General features: G+C 43.6%; 1 protein-coding gene across 1 annotated transcript in view; it reads left to right on the top strand.

The window, feature by feature from the left end:
* Positions 1 to 24910, top strand: part of ALDH6A1 (aldehyde dehydrogenase 6 family member A1) — a 403302-nt gene that overhangs the window by 209596 nt on the left and 168796 nt on the right. Inside the window, exon 6 of the mRNA XM_044074724.1 lies at positions 22770 to 23072. Coding sequence (XP_043930659.1) covers positions 22770 to 23072 — 303 coding nt within the window. The remainder of the gene's footprint in view (positions 1 to 22769; positions 23073 to 24910) is intronic.

Below are 24910 nucleotides of genomic sequence, written 5' to 3'. Positions count from 1 at the left end.
ATAAGGGGTACTGGTACCAACATACAAGGGGTACCAACATACAAGGGGTACTGGTACCAACATACAAGGGGTACCAACATACAAGGGGTACCGGTACCAACATACAAGGGGTACCAACATATAAGGGGTACCGGTACCAACATATAAGGGGTACCAACATATATAAGGGGTACTGGTACCAACATATAAGGGGTGCCAACATATAAGGGGTACCGGTACCAACATATAAGGGGTGCCAACATATAAGGGGTACCGGTACCAACATATAAGGGGTGCCAACATATAAGGAACACTTTGACATTAGCAGAAAGAAAGAATAGCAGCCTGTGAATAATTTTTCTAAAGACACACACAACTAGTAACTAGTGCTCACCGTTTACCATTGACCACTTCAAAAATAAACTGAGATGCAAGTCATAATTGTCACAAGTTTCATAAGTTACACTTCTTCACTGCCTTTACCTGTGGCTGCTGTAGACAGTTTGATTCTGAGGCACTTCCATTCTAGCTACAAAGGTTTTATGTCAGCATTCATATTTTGTTTACACTTTAAATACATTAAGCTCCTTTGTAGTTATGCAAAGTACATTCTCAGAGTTACAGCACTGTGTTTACAACTGGCATTTCCTTCCATAGAGCAGTTGCACATAATTTCCTGTAACATGGAATCAAGCTGAAGTTAACCAAAGGAGGACATGTAATTGCAAACTCATTGCAGCAGGAAGTTAAAAATGTCACTCAACCACTTCTACAGGTAGCATCCATAGAGACTGAATGCAGTTTTTTTAGTTATAAATTCACACCAGTTGTAGTGGGTAAAAGGAGCACTGATATAGGATTCCCACCACCACTGCTCGCACAGAAAACTTGATTTTTAATTAATGTCTAAATCTTATTTTATAAACTGTTTTCAACAAAACATGATTACCATATTAATGTTTTCTGCAGGCACCCATATTTATAATTATAGATTTATCTTTGTTGGAACGGGCACATTATTATTACTCACCTATTGCTCGTGCTCTCTCTCTCTGTAGCAGATGCATTCTGCCAACCAGCTCCTCTGAACTATAAGTGAAAGCACATGCGACTGTTCTCGTAACTCCATTTTTTTCCACTAGCAAGTCGTCCTTCTATTTAGATATTTATACATCATCCATGAATGTAAAATGCTCTCGTCTGTCAGATTACTCATCCATGAATGTAATTACAGTCAGTTGCCTGTCTGGTGCCAGGATCCTCCACATAACGCATGCACTCAAGTCACTCCACAACAAGTACAAATACAACTCTGTCATTGTCCGTGTTGGAGTGAATAACTTGAGATGTACCTCCCTGGGCTACATGAAAAGAGACATGGAAGAGCTCTCAGATCATGTGGCCCAGGCAGGTATGACCCTAGCCCTGAGTAGCATCCTGTCTTCGCCCAGAATTGGTACCACAGTATAAGGACAAAATGATTGACTTCAACAATTGGCTAAGCTTCTGGTGTCATTCAAAGGGGATCCAATATCTGTCTGCCTAGGACGACATGATCGACAGACCACGATGCTTTGCCAGAGATGGTCTGCACCTGTCGCCCCTGGGATTCAGGTTACTTGCTAAGGCTCTTGCCACCCCTATAGTGCCTTTTTTAGGCAAAGTTCAAAGGACAAAACCACCACCATAACAGGTACAAGCATGCAAAATCTGAAGGTAATGCTACTCAATGCTAGAAGTCTAAATCTCAAAATGCACTCTCTCGAGGCACTCCTAAAAATGGAGAACATCAATATCTGTGCAGCAACTGAGACCTGGTTCAAGGCTTCATAGAGCACCCCTGCAATACCAGGCTACAACTAAACACTAACGATGGAGGAGTGTCCATATTCATCAAGGATGTTCACAATACCAGGCTAGTTGCCCAACACAATGCGTCTGAAATTCTCCAGGTGCAACTAACACTAGTTAAGACTGCAATCCAAATTGTAGCTTGCTACAGATCCCCCACCATGCCCCAAAATTCTTACTATACCTTCCTAAACATACTGGAAAATATTAAGATACAACCAAACACCCTAATACTGGGTGATTTCAACTACCCTGCCATTATAGGTTCATACTAGGCTATCTGCCCTAGGGCATTTATAAGCCTAGCCAGAATGTGTTTGGCTTTCGCCACCCATTTTAAATTTATTTTGCTATGCCCTTTTTTGAGGTTAGTATACTGTGCCTCTGTCTAACAGTGACACAGAAGTGATACCCGGGGTAAACCTACGATCTCCCATCCACTCATCAAGATTCCTCTTGAAGAGAGTCAATGAGGGACTCTGCCTAACCTGGACTGGGATTTTATTCCAGAGTGAAGGGAGCCTCTGGGTTATGAATCTGTCCCTCCAGCATGTCCTATTTATTTCAGTGCTGAGGTTCAAGTCTCTCGAGCGTAGCTCGATGGGATTTGGATTTTCTGAGGTGCAGCATGTCCATTAATTCCGGGTTGGACATGGCTTTATACGTCAGGCACAGATCGCCTCTGAACAGGCGGTATGCCACTGAGTAGAGCTGGAGTTTCTTTAACCGGGCAGCATATGGCATCTGTTTGAGCCCTTTGATCCTGTTGGTGAGGTACTTTTGGGGTCTTTCCAGTTGCTGCAGGTGTCTGGTAAAGTACATCCCAAAAGGGGCATTGTACTCAATTATGGGCCTGATGAGGGATGAGTAAAGAGGCACGATGACCTCCCCTGATCTAGATGTGAATCCCTTCATGATTAGGTGGGCTATATAAAATGCCATTAACTGGGAAAAATACTCGTGTACCAACACCTTTGCCCAATGGTTCTTGGAATTCCCACCAGGGGCTCCAATATCCTAGACCTGGTCATTACCAACATGGGAAACTGATGCTCGACACCTATGGTCACCCCCTCGTTGGTCAGGTGTGACCATAAGCTAATCACCCTCAACATCCACTTCCCACCCCCACCCCCTGCTAAGAAAACCTCTGTAAAAACCTTCTCTAAAGCCAACTGTATGCTACTCAAGTCAGAAGTGACAAACTTTACGACACCCATGCAGACGGGAACTGAAAGTTCGACTGCTGAATCCTACAGTAAGGCACTATATGAGCACATGCACTCGTGCATGAATCGTGCCATCCCCAACAGAACCAAGACGCTCTCCTCAAAAAAAAAAAAAAAGGAAGCCAATCTGGTGGTCCCATGCCATAAACAAACTTTACAACAAAAGGAAGAAACTGTTGCAGAAAAGAGGAAAATCCCAGGATGCAAAAAACTCCCTTACCAGCCTTGGTAAGAAGCTGCGATCCCTCATAAAATCCTTCAAAGCTAGTTACGAAAATAAAATTGCCAAATATTCCAAAGACCGCCACAAGGCATTCTATAGCTATGTCACGAATCTAAATGGCAATGCTCAGATCTGCTCTGAGCTACAACAGAATGGCATTAAATATACTGATCCCAAGGATATTGCTAATATCCTGGCAGATCAATTCAGTGCAAACTTCACCCCCTAAAGGGCCCATCTCAATACCAAAAGATTGCCAAATTCCGGTAATAACGGCCACACAGGTAAAAAACGCACTCTCCAAAGCTAAGAATACAGCATCCATGGGACCAAACGATATCACAGGCTGTGTACTACATGAACTACAAAGTTAACTGGCACCTCACCCAAGTGTCATGTTTAACCATAGCCTTACCTCAGGCTTTGTGCCCACTGAGTGGCACACAGCTACAGTTAACTCCACAAGGGGGGATCCATCTTGGATCACGGGAACTACTGCCCCATCAGTCTGACGAGCCTGATCTGCAAGGCCATGGAACATATTATCATGGAACTTATAAACAAAGACATTGGCAACCTTCAAACACTGGACCCCACGCAGTTTGGGTTCGTGAAGGGCCGATCTTGTCTCCTGAACCTGATTGACTTCTTCAAATCAGTCTTCAGAGCGGTGGGCAAGGGTAAGGTGGTCCACACAGCCTATCTGGACCTCGCCAAGGCTTTCAACACCATCCCCCACTCTGGAATCAGGTTCCTGTCAGAAGAACGAAGACGCATTCTGCCAAATGCGTCTTCATTGAACTGTAAATGTCGAAAATACAAAATGACAAAGCGGCTTTTAAGTGAAATCTTTCCCTGGGAAAGAAGTCGCTTGGCTGCTTCTCACACTTTGCTGTTTTTGGCACTGTAGTGCGATCTCGGAGTTGGTGTATTTAAGTAGGTGGGGGTGGGGGGCACAGCCTCCCAATAGTGTTTAGTGTGTTTTTTTTTTTTGTTTTTTTTTTTAACAGCGATTTATTTCCGCTGGGAAAAACAATCCGCTGTTCTGGCTGTTCAATCTTTTTTTGTTTTCGTTATTTTGTGGTCGATATAACAACGTTCGATTTTTTGATCATTTGCTGTTATAACATAGACCCTCTGGAATCATAGATAAACTTGCTAAGCTGGGCATTCATCCCTACATCACGCTATGGGTTGCCAATGGGCTTACAGACAGAACCCACACTACACAAGTAGCCGACTCCAAATCCAGCTCCAGACAAGTGGAGTACCTCAGGGTTCAGTCCTGGGACCGCTCTTGTTTGGCATCTACTTTTCTGAAGTACAGGCCAACACTAAGGGACTCTGGCTAACAAAGTTCACAAAAGACTGCAAACTGGGAGCCATTATTGAATCCCCAAATGATGTGGATATTCTCCAAAAGGGCCTTACAGAAACAGATGCTTGGTGCCAGAGCCATGGGCTCAAGCTCAATGCCAAGAAGTGTATAGTTATCCACTTTGAGAAAAAACATGTGTCCGTGAATTACCATATAGGTGGCAGTACACTAAACACCGAAAGTGTGATAAGAAACTTAGGGACACAGGTGGACAGTGGTCGCACCTTCAATAACCAAATCGCCACAACGGTCAGGAAATCCTATGTGGCACACCTCATCATTAAGGGCTTTTCATCCAGAAAAAAGGAGGTCATTGTCCCACTGTACTCGTCCCTCATTAGACCCTTTATAGAATACAATGCCCCGTTTGGTATATACCTCTCAAGACATCTGCAACAACTGGAAAGGCCACAGAAATACCCCACTAAAATAATCACAGGCCTAAAGCATATGCCCTATGCTGACTGTCTAAAAAAAAAAAAAAACTCCACCTATACTCTGTCGCATATCGTCTACTCAGAGGTAATCTCTGCTTAACATACAAGGCCATGTTGAACCCAGAGCTGTTGGACATGCTACACTTAAAAAAAATCCCAATCCCTTAGAGCCACACGCTCCAGGGATCTAAACCTTGTCATCACAATGAGCAAGACGTGCTGGAGGGATAGGTTCCTGACCCAGAGACTCCCCAGACTCTGGAATAGACTGCCCATACATGTCAAGCAGAGCACCTCTTTGTCCCTCTTCAGAAGGAACCTTGATGATTGGATGGGAGATAGGAAATTCACCCTGGGGATCACGTCAGTCACCCTGCTAGATAGGGGTCCAGAGAAGTAAATACTGAGGGAAGAAATAGCCAGGGAATTGTTATGGCTAGGCTTGTATAGGCCCTAGGGCCGATAGCCTAGTACCAACCTATGAGCCTATAAAATGATCCTGTCTGTCAGATCACAGTGGCTGAAGCTGTGATGCCTTTTTTGGAGCCTCGATCCTTATTGTCCCCGGCCTCACTAGTTTCTGAAATCCAATCCGAATATCAGTTCTCAGTTTTAAACATCTTTGTGCCATTCTGTTGTCCTAGAGGGATAAAGCCCTCACGACATTTCCAGTGACCCAGGTTCAATAAGTGGCTGGGGCAGCTGACAGTGCACCAGGGTAGGATGGGCATTGTAATCCTCTGTGGGAAGGGGTGGCCCCAGTGACCCAGGTTCAGTAAGTGGCTGGGGCAGCTGATGGAGCACCAGGAGAGGATGGGTGTTATAATCTTCAGTGGGAAGGGCCCATCTGGTGGGTGCCTCCTGTGGCATTCCCTGTTGGAGGCCAGATAGGTCACATTGAACATAGTCTAAGGGGAGGAAATGGTGGAGGCATGGCTGAGCTACTGTGGAGGCAGGGCAAAATGTTGCATGCTACCTACTGCATACACATACCCCTCAGACTGTCCACTGTGACTACAGTGTGGGGGGAAGTAAAAGTGTTTGTGCAAAAAAATGCAAAAAAAAAACTGGTGTAGGAAGGCAGTGAAACCACCCTAAAAGATGGATGAAAACATCCTAAGATCCTTAATCAGCCCCAGCTCATCTGGTAAGTGCGGGGGAATACATTGAGGTGTTGGTAGACCCACTAAGGTCATGAGAACAGGAATAGTAGACTGCAGAATCATGTATGGGAGAAAAAATGTGCATTAAAAAAATGCAGCCTTGCTCAGAGTAATGGAATAAATTTTTGTTTCCCTATAGTTCTTTCATTCACAAACACGTCTATTCAGTATGTGGCCATAGCCTGTCTGCAGGGCCTGTCAGTAGGCATTGTGATGGTGTTTAAAGCCTCATTAATGTCACAAAGGGCTGTAGCCCTTTATGGGCTTCATCTTTTTTATTTTCTGACTACCAAGGCAGTTCTTTGATCTATGACCGAGTCCCCCACACCGTTAAAAAGATCATAATAGTCTCGTCTGTTGACTTTTTTGCCTTGCAGGCAGTGGTCTCATCTGTTGAACTTTGTGTTTATAGCCAGTGATTTGGCTTTGAAAAGCCAATAAAAGCTTTCCTTGAGGGGATGTATTTGTTCTTCTTTCGGCTTTTCCCAGTTAGGGGTCGCCATAGCAGAACTCTGGTTCGCTAATGATTGGCAGTAGATTTTTTATGGATGCCGAGGTGCCAGCTCGACGCCCAACCTTCAGCGAAGCCACGCCCATTCTACGCATGTCTTTCGAATGCCACTCGACCGGGGGGAGGACATGCAGACTCCACACGGAAGGCACTCCAGCCGAGAATCTAACGGGAGAACCTCTTGCTGTGAGGCAACAACGCTACCGCTGCACCACTGCGGCTTCTTGAGGGGATGTATTTCATCTCACTTATAACTTGCTGCTTCCTGAAACTTTAGCTTTATTTTATCTCTGTCTGCCAGTATTCTTTAGTAACCACAAGTTCTTATTTTAGAAAACCATCTTTCTGGTAACCTGGACTCATTTAAACTTCTGAAACTCAAACTTAGATTGATTACAAAATATTATAATCTACATCTTAATTAAATTCATGATTGTGGGAGGGTCTAGTAGGGATCGCAGCTTTTTTTTTGCCTCTGGTGTGCTGCTTTGAGCTTTAACTTGGGTGGTGCACGACACTTCTGGGAGGACCCCTGTTTTTGTCCCCTTAAGAGGTAGGGAAGGATAAATAAGCAAATGGTTAGTCAGACAGCACTGTACTGCATCAGCATACGCATGGAAGAACTTTCACAGAGGCAACTATGAGTCATTCCAAAGTGACCTACATTTCTACCCCTGTGATTCTATCACAACTTACTCCTTGGCTGTACCCTTCCAAGGTACTGTGTATATGGCATTCTTCCAGAAACAACAGCTATTGATAATGCATGGCAGTCTGTAAATAACTGATTTGTTCACTGCATTTTTTTCCTTCTGTACATTTGGTCATGTTACTGTCTCACCTCTTTGTCCCAGCTTTGCTTCAGATTCTTCTGTATTGCTTGCTGTAAAAGCATTCTAAGTAGATGAGGCACTATCCATAACAGTAAGTCTTTGACACATTGTTTATGGAGACTTGTGAAATTTACCCCTTCTGTGAAGTTGGTTTCATCCAGAGAGACTTTTTGGAAGTGGTCGCAGCTGCCGTGTTCAGCTTGCTATCCTACAAATCTTTTCAAAGTTTGTTTTAACTGCTGATTAAAAAGGATATCCCAGTCATGTGAGTCTTGCATACTACAAAAGCCAGACTCTGAGAAACAATGTTTATGCTGCTTAACTTTCATAACTGAAATTTTTTTCAGCAACCGACAAGAAGCAGATTGTCGTAGGTTGCGCTCTGCATAAAAGGTTTGCAGAAGTAAAAACATAAGTATTGAGAGCAACAGACACCAAACCACTCTTTATGATGGCATCTTTAAAAAGTAGAATAACATTTGAATGCATCAGTAACTTTAAAATGTCTTGGTTCAGGGTTCTGTTCTTGTATAGCAATTTCCTATGTTTAGAAATTTGCTTTGTGAGGTAAAGATTTTTTTAGGGGTGTTTCCTTGAGATATTCCATTGTGCTTATGTTGTACCATGGCAGTGATTCAACATTTATATTTGCTTAAGGGTAAGGAGGCTGGCTGGAGAGCACTTCCATTGGGGGAGAGTGTGCGCCCCACATATAGTGGATGCTTGTCCACTTAAGTTGAACACTGGATTGTGCTGCTGATTCACTGCATAAGTTACTAATGAAAAAAGTGCCCCATGGTGGATGGAGAAAAGACCACTAAAATGCCTGTAAGCTGAGAACAAATTCATGAAGGGTAGTTTGTTTCTGGCTATCACACAGCATGAACTTGACAACATTGGGAGTGGCAGTCTCATTTTGAAGGTCAAGCAGTCATAAATGTTGTAAGAAGGTTTTGTCACGAGCAGATTATTTTTCTCTGCATTCCTTGTGCATGTTTTGTTTTTTGTTGTATTTTCTTTTTTTGTTGTATTTTCCTTTTTACTGTGCATTCTCATGTGCCTGGCCTGTATGTTAAATATGCCATTAATTCTGTATGAACTTACCGTTGGGATGATTTGGACATGTTCTTCTGCGATGTACTTTTAATGTTTTAGATGTAAAAGCGGCTAAACCTTAGTTTTCTATCCGGTGCAGGACAGTCTTTTTTCCTGTTTTTTTTTTAATTTATGTATTTGTTGAGGTAATTCTGTTCCTCTGTTCTTGATCAGCATAAAGGTCTTTGTGATGATTATTGATTTTGTGTTGATAGTGATAATGATTTGAGTAGCCAGTTAATTGATTCTAGGTCTGTTTGTGCCAATGGTTTTTGATGGATGCAGTAAATTTATTTAAGTTTGATGACTGGGGAAGTCCACTGGGCCAAGAAGAGCCCGTTTTCAGTGGAAGCCTGAGGAGAAAAGTTCCACAATAATTGCAAGTTACATTTCACATGTTACAAAAGGACATAGTTCATACAGCTAATTAAACATTTACAGATAAGCTCCATGATATTTGCAATTGGCTTGTCACAATGTTACAAAAAGGAAAAGACATAATTCAATACAGAAATTTCAACATTTACATAAAGTGAATATTTTTGTTATAAACTCCATTGTAGGTTTAACTTTTCAAAATATATAGCTACTAGCCATTAGTAGGTTAGGAAAATATTATGCATGGAGAGGTTAATAGTTTATTTGAGATTGGAAAATCACTGTTAAGTGTGTACAGCAGGTAATACTTACAAATCTTACATATGCCATACTCAGCAGCAGGCTACACAGTTCATTCTAATGTGGACAATTGCCCATCCCTACTCTTACTCAAGCATTATTGATGTCAAGGTAAGAAGTGCATTTTTTAAGTGTATGGCATCTGGTGGAACAAAATTTTGATGCAAGGGACTTCCTATTTTTATGAGGAAAGATCACAATATTAACAATTCTGCAGTGTGCCATTGGATGACTTGCTATCTGAAATAATGTGATGTGGCTTCACTGTCCGATGGAAGGAAGCTCTGCACAATGCAGTCAAAATTTCAGCTGATTAAAGTAATGTCCAAGATCTAATGCTTCTACAGATACTTAATATAGCAACTCCTTTTTCACATTACAAAAACAAGTATTGGAGCTGCCCACTGGCTTAATGTCAAAATCCCTTCTTCACAGGTCCAATGGATCGATCCTAACCTGCAGTCACTGTATATGTGTGTGTATGCACGCATGTGCGAGTGCAGCTTTTCTTGTTCATCTCACATCTGTGAGTTTTTTGTGCAAGCTGCTTTCATTCCATCTCCCTAAAACATGCCACTTGATTGCCTACAACACATTGTCCAAAATACCTATACCTAGGACTCAAATATCGAATGTTCAAAAGAGCGATTACTTTAAAACGATCATAAATGCAAAAAAAAAAAAAAAATACAATTCTTTTTTGCAAGCTCTTCTGCAAATGTTCTTCGTTTCACTGTTGCAATCATCACATTTCGGTTATCCCTGCCAGGGTAGCCCTCGGCCGGCCCGAATACCAGAGGCTTAGTATTTCCACGTCGGTTGCTGTCACTTCGGGACTGACGTCAGGTCGTCAGTAGTATAAAGCAGCCGACACCATTACATCAGTGTTTCTTGCTACGGAGCCCGAAGCAGAAGCGGTTCACACGAGTGCTGGTCAGCCGCTACCTGAGTTTCGTCTTCCAAATTGAAGCTGAAGTCTTCTAAAGCCAAGTACCCCGTTGGGGATCCTTTTTTCTTGCACTAACCAATGTCAGAAAAAGTTAACAATTGTCTGGCCTGTGGAAAGCAAATACTACACCGAGACTTTCATTCTTACTGCACCACTTGCTTAGGCCCAGACCATGACGTCCCCCGCTGTCGCTTTTGTGCTTTGTTCATCGCCAGAACTATATATCGTCGGGCCCTTATTGTAGTTAGATATTTTCGCTTACAGTCCTCGAATTCCGGCATGGCTTCGGTAAGCCATCCGACAGCAGATCTTCTGAAAAAACGTAAGGATAAAGACAGACCACACAGGTCCAAACCTACTGATGACGCTTCAGTTAAGTTAGTCGTCAGTTCTCCAGTCCTCAGTGAGGTGCTTTTGTAGCCCCCTGATGCACACTTCTGTGGATTTGCAGGCCACTGCCAAGACCCTTTCGGAGTCTGGTATGCCGCCAAACACTTCTTCGACTAAGGGTCCTGTGGTTGTCTCTCCCTTGGATGAGTCCGGAGCTGCTGAGCAGGCACCAGCTTCCGAGGAATTACTTCGCACTACAGATTCTCGACACAAACTGATGACTTCTTTCGCATCTACCATTCTTTCAAAAACAACCGTGTTTCTAAGGCCCAGGGTACGAACCACACCCAAGAAACCGATGACCCACTCTCGGGCGCCTTCTTCCTCACCTCAGTCTCAAATGCTTAAAACGGCAGAAGACCTTATCTTATCAGGGGAAGCCAAGCTACCCCTTCCAAAAGAAAAAGAGAACTGTCCCCAATAGTTTTGTCTGAACAGGAGTCTGATGACTCTGATGCATCTGAATATGAAGACATGCAACCCCTTTCTGCTTATGAGGATTCTGATGTAGAGGATTCCATTCCCTCAGCCTCTCCACCCGAGGACTTTTCCTTTGGGAAAACCCTTCATACCTTAAGAGAGCATTTCCATTGGGAATGTCAGGACTACCCTCTGTCTAAAAAGAGACTCAGGGAATTCTTAGATCTTCCACAGCACAGACCCCTGGTCATTCCCCCAGTCCTGGATGTTGTGGACAATGTTTTCCTGGAGTCCAGTTTGACTCCTGACACCCTACCTCCTGCACCCAGAAAACCTGACTGGTATTACAGAGTCCCTGACTCTCACAAATTTCTTTTTACTCTGAGGTAATTTCTCAAGGACCTAAAGGTATTAAAACAACCTCTACTAGGAATCCCACCCTCTCAGATAGGGATTCCCGAGCACTAGACAGAAGGGTTAAAACAGTATACACCTCTGCTACTCTTGCTATCAGAGCGCTAAATTGCCAGTTCCACATGCTAAAATTTCAGCAACTTACCATGGAATTACTCAAACAAAAAGCGTCTTCCTTTCCTGCTTGTGCAGAATCTAGAGAGTTACAAGAGTTAATGCATTCTGCAAGTCAAGTAACTAAGCACACCTTACACTATGGTTTTGACACCCTAGATGCTTCTTGCAGGGCAGCAGTCACCGGTTCTGTCATTAGAAGGCATGCATGGCTTAAGGAACAGCCCTTGCCAGACCATGTTAAATCTAAATTGTTGGATGCACCCTTGCACAAAGACAACTTATTTGGCACTAAGGCAGAGGAGGTCTTAAAAAAAGATGAAAGAAAAAGCTAAATCTATGCAGACAGTTAAGGAATTCTTACAGGTCCAGCCACCCAGGTTCAGTAGGCATTGCCCCTTGTCCTTTCCTGCTCCCACCAGGTCAATTCAGCCCAGACCCTGTGGAAGCAGACCCCCCCCCCCCCCAGACAGCAGCGACAGGGAATGCAGAGATCAAAACAGTGGAATTCCTCCACTTCAAAAACAGGGAGTTCTAAGCCACCCCTTCATGGTAGGAGCTCACAATGACTCTACTCCACCACCCCTCTCTCTGCCTACATTCACTTACCCCAGGAGGAAAACTCTCCTTTCACGCAAGCACCTGGGCCACCATTACCAGCGACCGCTGTGTCCTCAACATGTCCCAAGGATGCAAATTTTCTTTCCACACTCTTCCAACCCCAAAAGGGTTCCCAGATCTACCTCCAAACCAGTGGGCAGAGGCACAAAAGCAAGTCCTTTAATTCTCTCTATGAGGGCAATAGAGCATGTTCCTGCAGAACAGAAAGGCCAAGGTTTCTACTCCAGACTTTTTCTGGTACCCAGAAAAGAGGGCACCTGGCGCCCCATCCTCGATCTATCCATTCTAAACACCTTCCTGATGATACCAAAACTCAGAATGCTCACCCTCCAGCAACTGCTACCCATGCTCCAAGGATGCTTGGCTAGCCACCCTAGACCTAAAAGAGGCCTACCTCCACATTCCTATCAGGGAATCATGAAAGAAGTACCTACATTTCAAACCAGGATCTCTGCACTTTCAGTTCTCTGCACTTTCCTTTGGCTTATCTACTGCTCCTGGACTTTTCACAAAATGTCTGGCTCCGGCCATTGCCTTTTGCAGGCAAAGGAATATCCAAATTTACCCATATTTAGATGACTGCCTAATTCAGACAGACAGCCAGGAAAAGCTGCTCAAGCACCTGGCCTTTGCAAAATCCCTACTGACCTCCCTAGGGTACACTATCAACGAAAAGCAATCCAAACTAGTACCCACCCAAAAGATTATATTCCTGAGAGCAAGCATGGACACAGCATCCCAGATGGCATTTCTTACACCAGAAAAGCAAACTTACCTGACTGCCTACTTCTCTCAACTAGCCACCAGACCCCAGTTATCTGCAAGGAAAATCCTGTAAGGTCTGGGGTTCATGGCATCTTGCATTCTACTCATTCCATATGCCAGACTGCATATGAGGAAACTTCAATGGTACCTAAAAAGCCTTTGGTGTCAACACTCTCAAGATCTGTAAACTCTTATACCCATGATACCTTGCCTCAGGAAAGATTTTCTTTGGTGGGTAGCAGCATATTCCCACAACAAGGGACTACCTTTCTCATCACCCCCCCCCCACTGCCCAGACCCTCACCACAGATGCATCAGACTATGCCTGGGGTGCACACCTGGATGGCAGGTGCATACAGGGCCCATGGAGCCCACAACAAATCCATCTGCACACCAACCAAAAAGAGATGTTAGCTGTCCAGCACACATTGACAGCTCTCAGGCCCCTTCTCTCCTCAGAGGCTCTCCTGATCAAAACAGACAACACCACTGTGATGTGGTATATCAACAAGCAGGGAGGGACTCACTCCTACCCTCTATGCAGGCTGGCCATGACCCTTTGGCACACAGCCTGTGACATGAAACTACATCTGTTAGCACAATTCCTGCCAGGTTCTGTAATCTCTATGTCAGATCACTTAAGCAGAAATCTTCTGGATCCACTCGGGTGGCAGCTAGACAAAATAACCTTCATCCCAATAACTCAGAAATGGGGCACCCTGAAGGTCGATCTCTGCCTCCCACACCAACCATCAGCTCAACAAGTTCTGCACCAGGGAGCATCACAACATGGCTTGGAAAGTGAATGCCCTATCCTTCCCCTGGGTCAGTCTATCGGTCTATGCCTTTCCTCCACTATCTCTCATTGCCAGGGTACTGCTCAAAATAAGAGAGAAAAAAAACAAGGACAATTTTGATTGCTCCAGACTTGCCTCGCCAGCAATGGTACCTACTGCTGCGCAGCCTGTCCCCACTTCCACCATGGCATCTCACTCAGACCCCAACCCTCCTGACCCAGAGGGAAGGAGAATTCATGCATCCCCAATTGCAGACCCTCAATTTGGCAGCTTGGCTTATTCCCTAATCACTGATCAATCTGCCAACCTCCGTAAACCGGTTCCAGATGTTATACGTGAGGCTAGACGCCTTAGCACTAGAAAGTCTTATGCTGACAGTTCTGCACCTGGATTCAGGCTAAGGGAGCCGATAAGGCACAGCCCTCCCTCCCTCTCATCCTGGAGTACATAGCTGACCTGCTACACAGTGGTCTCTCTTTTTCCTCTATTAAAATTCATGCTTCTGCTATTGCTGCTCATTTCCTCACTGAACAGCCCCTTTTTTCACACCCTCTGATCAAACCGTTCCTAAGAGGGGGCTAGTAACTTGAGGCCACCCAGAAGAGAACCTACCCCAACTTGGGACCTTAACTTTGTGTTGGAAAAGCTCACCCTGCCCCCTTCGAACCAGCATCTTCAGCAGAATTAAAATTTCTCTCCTTGAAGACCGCTTTTCTTCTGGCCATCACTTCAGCCAGAAGGGTCTCCGGGCTACAATCACTCATAGCTTTGAAGCCCTTCATCATCTTCCATGCTGACAGGTTTTCCCTCAGGACTAACCCATGTGGTGTCCAGTGTGGCTCTCAACCAATCCATTCATTTGCCCACCGTTTTCCCTAACCCATAGAACAAGGGGAAAGGATTCTGCACTCTCTAAATGTGCACAGACAGCACAGATTCTATATAGACAGGACTAAATCGTTCAGAAAGTCTGATCAATTGCTGGTTAGCTTTGCTGCAGGGGCAGAGGGCAAAGCCATCTCCACACAAACAATTTCTAAATGGATAGCACACTGCATCCATTTCTGTTACAAGCAATACGGAAAGCTTCCCCCTAAGGGGGTCAGGACTCTCTCCACCAGAGCAGCCTCCACCTCTGCAGCTTTCTTCAGAGGAGCCCCCCACCAGGGACATCCTGGAGGCTGCCACCTGGACATCTGTTCACACCAAACATTACCACCTGCCTATCTTCTCCAAATCCAGGGCAGGCTTTGCCACTGCAGTCTTGCAGGGCATCCTAGCCAGCCCCTAGTCTCCTTGACTGCCTCCACCCTTTTCCTCAGCTTTTGGAATCAACCCAAATGTGATGACTGCAACAGTGAAACATGAAGAACATTGAGTGTTCGCTTCTTTTACACCAGGAAAAAACATTCATTTAAATGAGTGTTAGCCCTTTAAAATGGCATTTGTATGTATACATTGCTTGCGTGTGTGCATTTGTGCTTGTGAATTTATATCATATGACTAAGGTTTCAGAAACTCAAAATTCACGTGTTCGAGACCACATGTTTGAGTTCATGAAAATGCTATTGCAAAAAAAAAAAATAAAGTAAATAAATAAAATCTAAGTTTATGTGGGGGTTTGCCCCCATACTATATATATATATATATATATATATATATATATATATATATATATATATATATATATATATATATGGATCACCTTTAAATCCTCGAAATCGTTTAGCCGACACACTAATAACCGACACCAAAGACCGACAACAAAACGCCCGACAACTAAACACGAAAACCATTACAGCAACACACTACACGTAAACAACACAGTACACTACATAACATATGCACTATCCCTAACCCAAACCCTAACCCTAAGGTCCGACTACCGCACACTTACCCTACCTGCACCCTAACCCTAACTCACTTACCCACCCGTAACCCCAAGATCCGACACTACCGCACTCACCCTACCTGCACCTAACCCTAACTCACTTAACCCACCCCTAAACCCACAGTCCCTCACTATCGCACACACCCTACCTGCACCCTAACCCTAACTCACTTAACCCACCCCTAAACCCACAGTCCCTCACTATCGCACACACACCCTACCTGCACCCTAACCCTAACTCACTTAACCCACCCGTAAACCCACAGTCCCTCACTATCGCACACTTACCTGTCCGCTCCCTAACACTAAATCCCTCACTCGATCCCGAGTCCGTCGGGTTCTCACCTTGTCGGTCATCTGCGTTGTTGGTGTTTTCGTCCCGTCGGATTCCGTGTCGGCGGATCGCGTTGTCGGGCATCTAAAGGTGACCCATATATATATATATATATATATATATATATATATATATATATATATATATATATAATATATATATAGAGAGAGAGAGAGGGGTATATGTAGTGTGCGTGTCTGTGCATGTTTTATTTATTATATATATTTTATATCATCTATATCTGTATGGGTTTACTTCATAGTATTAAACACCCACTTACTCGAAACGCACAGGAGACAACAGCAGCGAAACGGCAGTTCGACTCCTCACATCACCGCCAGGTTACAGAGGGAAAGAAGGCAAGTCAGCCAACATTAAAAACAAACCACAACAAAACACTATGAACCCACTTAATTAGGGGGTTTGCCCCCACCTCCCCATGTGGGGGGCAATGCTCCCCACCCCCTTAACTAAATATACCAACTCCAAGATCGCACCATAGTGGACAAAAGAGCAAACTTGAGACTGTTGGCCAACTGCCTCCTTTCCCATGGTAATCTGTGATGCGAGGTGTCAATGAACTGCCATTTTGCTGTTGTCTCGATCATGTGTGTTTTGAGTAAGTGAGATGTTCATCGTGTTTCACTGTTGCAGTCATTACAATTGGGTTATCCTGCTGGCAGGCTACCTGCGGTCGGCCTGAATTCCAAAGTCTAGGTCCAGCGTCAGTTGCTGTCGCCTCCTCCCTGACGTCAGTGCGCCAGGGGTATAAAAGATGCAGCAGACGCCATTTTCTTCAGTCTTTCTTGCCGCGCAGTGCCCGAAGCAAAAGCAGTTTGCAAGGGCCGGTCGGCCGACTCCTGAGATTTTCGTGTTCGAATTTCAGATCTAAAGTCTTCATTTAAAGCTAAGTAACCCGTTAGGGAAACGTTTTTCTTGCTCCAGACCGATGTCAGAAAAAGTTAATAATTGTATTTCTTGTGGGAAGCAAATACATCATAAGGACTTTCATTCTTACTGTATTCCTTGCCTAGACCCTGACCACGACGTTGCTAATTGTAGGTTCTGTGCTAGATTTAACCAACGCACTATTAAGCGTCGGTAAGATTTTGCATTTCACTATTTTGGCAGAAGATTTAATTACACAATGTCGTCGGATAGCCATCCGACTACCGCATTTCACAAGAAACGCAAGGAAAAAGAAAAGGACAAGCATCCGAGGTCCAAAACTGACGAGGCTTCTTCTAAGCCGGTCACTGGTTCTCAGTGAGGCTCTTTCGCAGCCCCTGACACCCGCTACTTGAGCCGCAGGCCGCTACCGACTCTCACGTGGAGCTGACTAGACCGCTAGAAGCTCAAGGTATTGGAACCTCGGAAACGATTCCCTCAGATGGGTCTGGAGCTGCTGAGCAGGCATCGGCTTCTGAGGGTGTTTTCAGGCCAACACAATTATATGTAAAAACGACTTCAGCTTCAAAGACAAAGACTAAAGCACATTTAAAGACAAAGAAACAAGTACAGCAGCCCCATGGACAAGCCTCCATGCCTAAAAAACAGATGCTCAAAATGGCCAAAGGCCTAATTACTTTGATCAGGGGTTCCCATCCCCCTCCTGATAAGAGCCTAGGCAAGAGACAGAATATGAATCTTCAGATCAGGTTTCCATTTCATCTGATTCCTCTTCTGATCAGGGATACTCTCTTCCTCCCTATGAGGATTCTGATGCTGAAGAATTTATCCCTTCAGCCTCTCCTCCTGAGGATTATTCTTTTGGGGAAACTCTGCATACCAAGAGGGAGGATTTTCACTGGGAGAGCCAAGATTTTTCAGAATCTAAGAAAAGGCTCGGAAACTTCCTTTTACTGCCTCAACACAGGCCTCTTGCTATTCCTCCTGTATTAGACATTGTAGATGATGTTTTTTCAGAGTCCAGTCTGACTCCTGACTCCTTGCCTCCAGCTCCTGTTAAGCCAGACGGATACTACAGGGTTCCTGATTCACATACATTTCTTTTTAAAAACCCTGCTGCTGACCCAGAAACTATCTCTCGGGGTCCCAAAGGGGTCAAGGCTTCCACTGCACAAAACCCTAGCCCCTCTGACATGGATTCTAGGGCACTGGACAGATGGGGGAAAAAGCCACTTCTGCTACCTTGGCTATAAGGGCTTTAAATTGTCAGTTTCGTATGCTTAAATATCAGCAATATATTATGTCACTGCTTAAACAGAAAATGTTGATCAATTCTGAATGTGCAGAAAACAAAGAAATGCAGGATTTATTGCATGCAGCTGAACAAGTTGGAAAGCATACTTTGTAATGTGTTTTTGATTCTCTGGATGCCTCCTGCAGGGCCGCTGTTACGGGTTCTGTCATCAGGAGGCATGCTTGGTTAAAGGAACATAATCTGCCTGATCATGTTAAAGCAAAATTATTAGATGCTCCATTACAGCATGATACCTTGTTTGATGTTAAAGCATAGGAGGTGTTGAAGAAAATGGAGGACAAAGCAAAATCTATGCAAACGGTCAAGGATTTCTTACAGGTACAGCCTCCAAGATTTAGCAGACACTGGCCTACAAAGAATTGGTCCTTTCCAGTGTCAGACAGGCCACAAAGGAGCAGGTCCCAGCCCCAAGGCACATACAGGTCTAAACAATGTGGTGCTTCTACCTCCAAAAGTGGAGAAGACAAATCACAGCCTTACAGGAAACCGTTCCAATGACTTCCCCCTGCCTGTGCCAAGCACTTATCTTCTGGCAGCACCTTTAGGGGGAAAACTAGCACTTTTTCATCAAAATTGGCACATAATAACCCAGGACAAATGGGTCTTGAACATAGTGTCACAAGGTTACAAGTTTCGCTTTCATACCCTGCCAAAGGCTCACGGTTGGCCAGACCTGCCAAAAAATCAATGGGCAGAGGCACAAAAGCAAATTTTATCCCTCATGGACATGAGGGCCATTCAGCAAGTACCAGCAAGAGCAGGGACAAGGATTTTGCTCAAGACTGTTCTTGGTGCCCAGAAAGGACAAAGCCTGGAAACCAGTACTGGACCTATCTATTCTAAACACATATCTGGATACTCCAAAATTCAAAATGTTGACTCTGCAGCAGCTTCTGCCCATGCTGGGCAAGAAGACTTGGCTTGTGACTTTAGACCTAAAAGAGGCATACCTGCATGTTCCAATCAGACAATCATGCAGAAGATACCTCAGATTCATAGCTGGCTCAATGCACTACCAATTCTCTGCACTGCCCTTTGGCTTATCTACTGCACCCAGGGTCTTCACAAAATGCCTGGCTCCAGTAATTGCATTTTGCAGACAAAGAGGAATACAAATATATCCTTACTTGGACGACTGCCTCATTCAAGCAGAGAACAAGGACATCCTACTACAGCATCTGGCATTTGTAAAAAGATTACTAGCATGCCTAGGGTACACGGTAAACGAAAAGAAATCAAAACTTGTACCCTCTCAAGAGATAATATTCCTGGGTGCAAGCTTAAATACAACTGCCCAGATGGCTTATCTCACGCCAGACAAGCAAAGGCAACTGACTACTTATTTCAAACTGTTGGCAACAAAGGCCCAGTTTTCTGCAAGAAAAATTCTGCAGGCTTTGGGCTTCATGGCATCCTGCATTCTGCTAATTCCATATGCAAGACTGCATATGAGGAAACTTCAATGGTATCTAAAAAGTGTTTGGACTCAACATTGCCACAGCCTGGAAACAATAATTACCCTCATTCCCTGCCTGCAACAGGAGTTTCGATGGTGGGCAAAGGCCTGTTACCACAACAAGGGACAGCCATTCACCTTACCCCCAGCCAGCCAGACATTAACAACATATGCATCAGATTATGCCTGGGGGGGCCCACATGGCAGGAAGATATATTCAGGATGCATGGTCCGCAAACCAAATGCATCTACATATCAATCAAAAAGAGATGCTAGCTGTTCAGAATGCCTTGACAGCCTTCAAGGATCTACTTCATCCAGGACAACTACTAATAAAGACGGACAATACCACAGTCATGTGGTACATAAACAAGCAGGGAGGCACTCATTCCTACCCCCTTTGCAGACTGGCCATGACTTTATGGGACACAGCATTGACTTACCAAGTACATCTGCAGGCACAATTCCTGCCAGGAAAGATAAATACTCTGGCAGACAAACTAAGCAGAAACCTCTTGGATCCCCACAAGTGGAAATTGGATCCGCAAGTCTTCAGCATGATAATAAGGAAATGGGGATGCCCAGACACAGATCTATTTGCCTCCCTTCACAACTGCCAACTACAGAGATTCTGCACAAGGGCTTATCACAAGCAAGCATGGAAAGTGGATGCTCTGTCTTTCAGCTGGAAAAACTTAACAGTATATGTCTTTCCCCCACTGCCCCTCCTCTCCAAGGTACTCCTAAAGGTCAGACAAGAGAAGCCAAAAATGATACTGAGCACTGGTACCCAATCCTAAGGAACCTGTCTCAATACCCACCCTGGACATTACCTCAAATTCCTCACTTACTATCCCAACAAAACAATCAGATCCTGCACAGCCAACTCAAGACCTTAAATCTGGCAGCATGGCGGATAATGTAGTCATTCAAAACACCCCTCTATCTAAAGCGGTGATGGATGTTATTTTGGAAGCCAGGAGGCCTAGTACCAGAAAATCGTATGCTGAAAAATTGGAAGAGATTCTGTGCTTGGAACCAGGCACAAGGGATTGACACGATTGTACCAAATATTCCTCAGATTTTGCAATACTTAACTGAGATGCTGAACTAAGGCCTATCCTTTTCATCAATTAAGATTCATGCCTCTGCCATTTCAGCTCATTACAATATAGAGCCACCTATTTTTTCTCATCCTTTACTAAGGCAGTACCTCAGAGGAGCCAAAACCTTAAGGCCTCCAAGGAGATCACCCAATATCTGCATGGGACCTCAATTATGTCTTGGAAAAACTCACCCTGCCTCCTTTTGAGGCAGCCAATACAGCTGATATAAACTTTTTATCCTGGAAAACAGCTCTGCTCCTAGCAATAACCTCTGCAAGACTAGTCTCAGAGCTACAGGCAGTCATGGCTGTGGAACCTTTTATCATTTTCCATCCAGATAGTGTTTCTCTGAGGACAAACCCGACATTTATGCCTAAGGTAGTGTCCAGTGTGGCCCTTAACCAAACTATTCACTTGCCTACCTTTTATCCTAACCCACAGAATAAGGGTGAGAGACTTCTGCATTCTTTGGACATACACAGACAGCTGCGCTTCTACTTGGACAGAACCAAAGCTTTCAGAAAGACTGAGCAATTACTAGTGGCATATGCTGCAGGATCACAAGGAAAGGCTATCTCAAAGCAGACAATTTCAAAGTGGATAGGCCACTACATTCGTTTCTGCTATTCACAACATGGCAAACCAGTGCCTAAGGCCATTAGGCCACATTCAACCAGAGTAGCAGCCACTTCAGCAGCCTTCCTCAGAGGAGTACCAACAAAAGACATTTTAGAGGCTGCAACCTGGAGCTCAGTGTACACTTCTACAAAGCACTATCACTTGCCACTCTACTCGAAATCCAGGGCAGGCTTTGCCACTGCAGTTCTGCAGGGCCTCATAGCTGCTCCTAATCCTATTTAGCTCCAGCCTCCCAACCTCAGCTTTGGGATTCAACCCAATTGTAATGACTGCAACAGTGAAACACGATGAACATAGTACAGTTGTGTACCTACCATAAATTACCATAAATGTAGATGTTTGAGTGTATTCATTGTTGCAGTCCAGGTTACCCACCCACCCACCATCCCCTTTATCTTTGCTGGAACTTATCTGTACTTCTGTATTCTATTCAACCTATGTGATGTATTTGCTGGTAGAGGAAAGAATAATTTACTTTGGTGCATGTATGCTTTATTGACATATTTTTAGCCTACCCTTTTGGGGACACCTGACATCTGGGGCAAGAAAAACTGAAGAAAATGGCGTTGGCTGCATCTTTTATACCCCTGGCGCACTGACGTCAGGGAGGAGGCGACAGCAACCGACGCCAGACCTAGACTTTGGAATTCAGGCCGACTGCAGGTAGCCTGTCAGCAGGATAACCCAATTGTAATGAATGCAACAGTGAATACACTCGAACATCTACATTTATGGTAGGTACACAACTGTACCTTTTCAATACTATGAGGTAGACCCATACATATATATGTGCATGTATGTATGTATGTATATATATATATATATATATATATATATATATGTGTGTGTGTGTGTGTGTGTGTGTGTATAATTGTGCACACATACATTATATATATATATATATATATATATATATATATATATATATATATATATATATAATTGTGTGTGTGTGTATATATATATATATATATATATATATATATATATATATATATATATATATATATATATATAATTGTGCATGCACACACGTACATGTTGTACTTACTGTTGCCCATGTGGCCCAGGTCCTAGCTGAGAAAGGCCTAGTTAACTAATTAATTACTAGATGACATACTAGTGCACTGTTACCAGAGCAAGGATGATATCTGTCTCCTTTTTTCCATTACAGAGGTTTGTCTGTCTAGCTAACTAATTAATTACTACATGACATACTAGTGCATTGTTACCAGAGCAAGGATGATATCTGTCTCCTTTTTTCCATTACAGAGGTTGTGGAATATGCCTGCTGTGTGACATCACTGCTTCTAGGAGAAACTTTACCTTCCATCACAAAAGACATGGACACGTTCACATACCGCCTCCCGTTGGGAGTGTCTGCGGGAATTACTCCCTTTAACTTCCCTGCTATGATTCCACTCTGGATGTTCCCCATGGCAATGGTGTGTGGAAACACGTTTTTGCTCAAACCATCTGAGAGTGTTCCTGGAGCATCCATGATGCTCGCAAAGCTGTTACAAGATGCAGGCGCACCTGATGGGACATTAAACATTATTCACGGACAGCATGCAGGTAAGGAAACGGATTTCTTTGTGTTCTGCAGAACTAAGTAAGGAGAGTATATCACCATGTTCACTTTGGGTTGTAGATGTAACAAAGTCTCTACATTTGCTGTATGTAGAGCATAGGTGATGCATAGATGAAAAGATGTACAAATTAGCAGCAGAATGCACCCTTTTTGCAACCTTTTGTATATATGTTTGCTGTGTAGTATTATTTCACAGGTATAAACTTTTGTGACACTTCTTACTGAAACCTAGTTATTGACTGGCATTACTTTATTATATTTGCACAGTACACATGCAGGTTTCTAACACTACTGCTTTTGACAGTCATTTCCTCCAGTCTGTCCAACAGCTGTACTGGGTCCTCTCTTACATGTTCAGCGTGCCTTGTTTTAAGTTAATGTAGTTGTAGTTTAAGTTAAAAGACTGTACATTGTATTATGTTCATGCAGTACTGGGTGCTTCAAAGCATGCTGTGTTCCCTTGTGAGCTTTTTCCTTATAGATCTGTCTGTTTTGGAAAGCACCATTTCTCCAAGATCTGCACCATTTTTACTTGGTATATTATGAAGGCTCAATATTCATACCAAAAAGCCATAAATAATGGTGGAACAAAGGCCCCAAAGTAGGGAAATTTATTAAATGTTGATTTTACAAACTTAGAAAGTTGATAAACAACAGGTTTTTCATTAGTATGAGTTTTCTAAAGGGTATGAAGCCTGGAACTTAGTCTTCCATTATTTTCTGACTAATCCTCAATAACTTGCCAATGATTTGCCCGAAAACCACAATTTTATGAGAAACTGACCAAAAATATGAGACAAAAATCTAGAGTTACATGTGAAAAGAGATAGGTTGTGCTTAATAGGTATACCCAGTTAGCAAAATAAAGAATATGGGAATTAAAAAAAGAGGGCTTATGATCAAAGACCTCAATCCGTCAAACACAAAATGAAGTATCCCAAAATATCTAACAAGAATAGACTGATTTGAGGTTCTCAGCCTGAAAGTACATGAGAAAAGTATCTGAGCTGAGAGCAGAAAAGGAAGAACCTCTTGACTTTCCTGTTTGAGTGGGGCATAGGTTATTCAGGTGACATGGACTAATAATTCCCACACAAAAAAGATAATTTCAACTTTATAAAAGGAGTCAGAAGGGCTGACAAGAACAGTTTCTGGGACTAGAGGCAAGTGAGCTATGACAGAAAACTAGAGACATTAATAAATGAATATTTGGGTAGGTGATTGAGAAAAAGGGTAGAAGAACTGTGGTAAGCCCTAAACTTGGGCTTCTAGGGAGGGATGAAAAAGGGGTTACCAAACTGAAAAAAAAAGTTTGGAATCTGTCTGGAAAGATGGTAGAGAGAAGGAGTTAGTTCTATGGAAAACATAAAAGATTTGTAAGAATGCTGGAAAAAGGGTTACAGAGCTGAAAAGCAACAGTTTGAATTCGTAAAGAGGTTAAGGGGTGCCATTTGAGAAAAGGGGAAAAAAATGGACTGGTGGATATGATGAGTCTAGAAATAGGCCAGCGGAATATGAAGGAAACTTCCTTTTTGAATATATATTGAAATGGAAAAAGCTGATAGGGAGATTAAGGAGTTAACATGGGGGAAAGGGGAAAAACGTATGGGGGCCTAAGCATAGATACAAACTCTAACCAAATGTTTGTGTCCATGTTTACTGGAGAAGCAGAAGGGATGATGAAAGATGTCAGTTTGTTAATGCAGGACAAGGGCAGGGGAAGCAGAAAAAGTGCAGGAGATGAAGGGCATTTTCCTTTAAGCCGAGTGGTATCAGAATTAGAGAATGAAGGGGCAGAAGGGGTAGAACTTCATTTTGCCGC

Source organism: Protopterus annectens, chromosome 6.part0, assembly GCF_019279795.1.
Source record: "Protopterus annectens isolate FY-2018-M chromosome 6.part0, PAN1.0, whole genome shotgun sequence".
In the NCBI taxonomy this organism is placed as follows: domain Eukaryota; kingdom Metazoa; phylum Chordata; order Ceratodontiformes; family Protopteridae; genus Protopterus; species Protopterus annectens.
The sequence above is the reverse complement of the archived record's forward strand: the minus strand, read 5'-3'. Positions and strand labels throughout refer to the sequence as shown.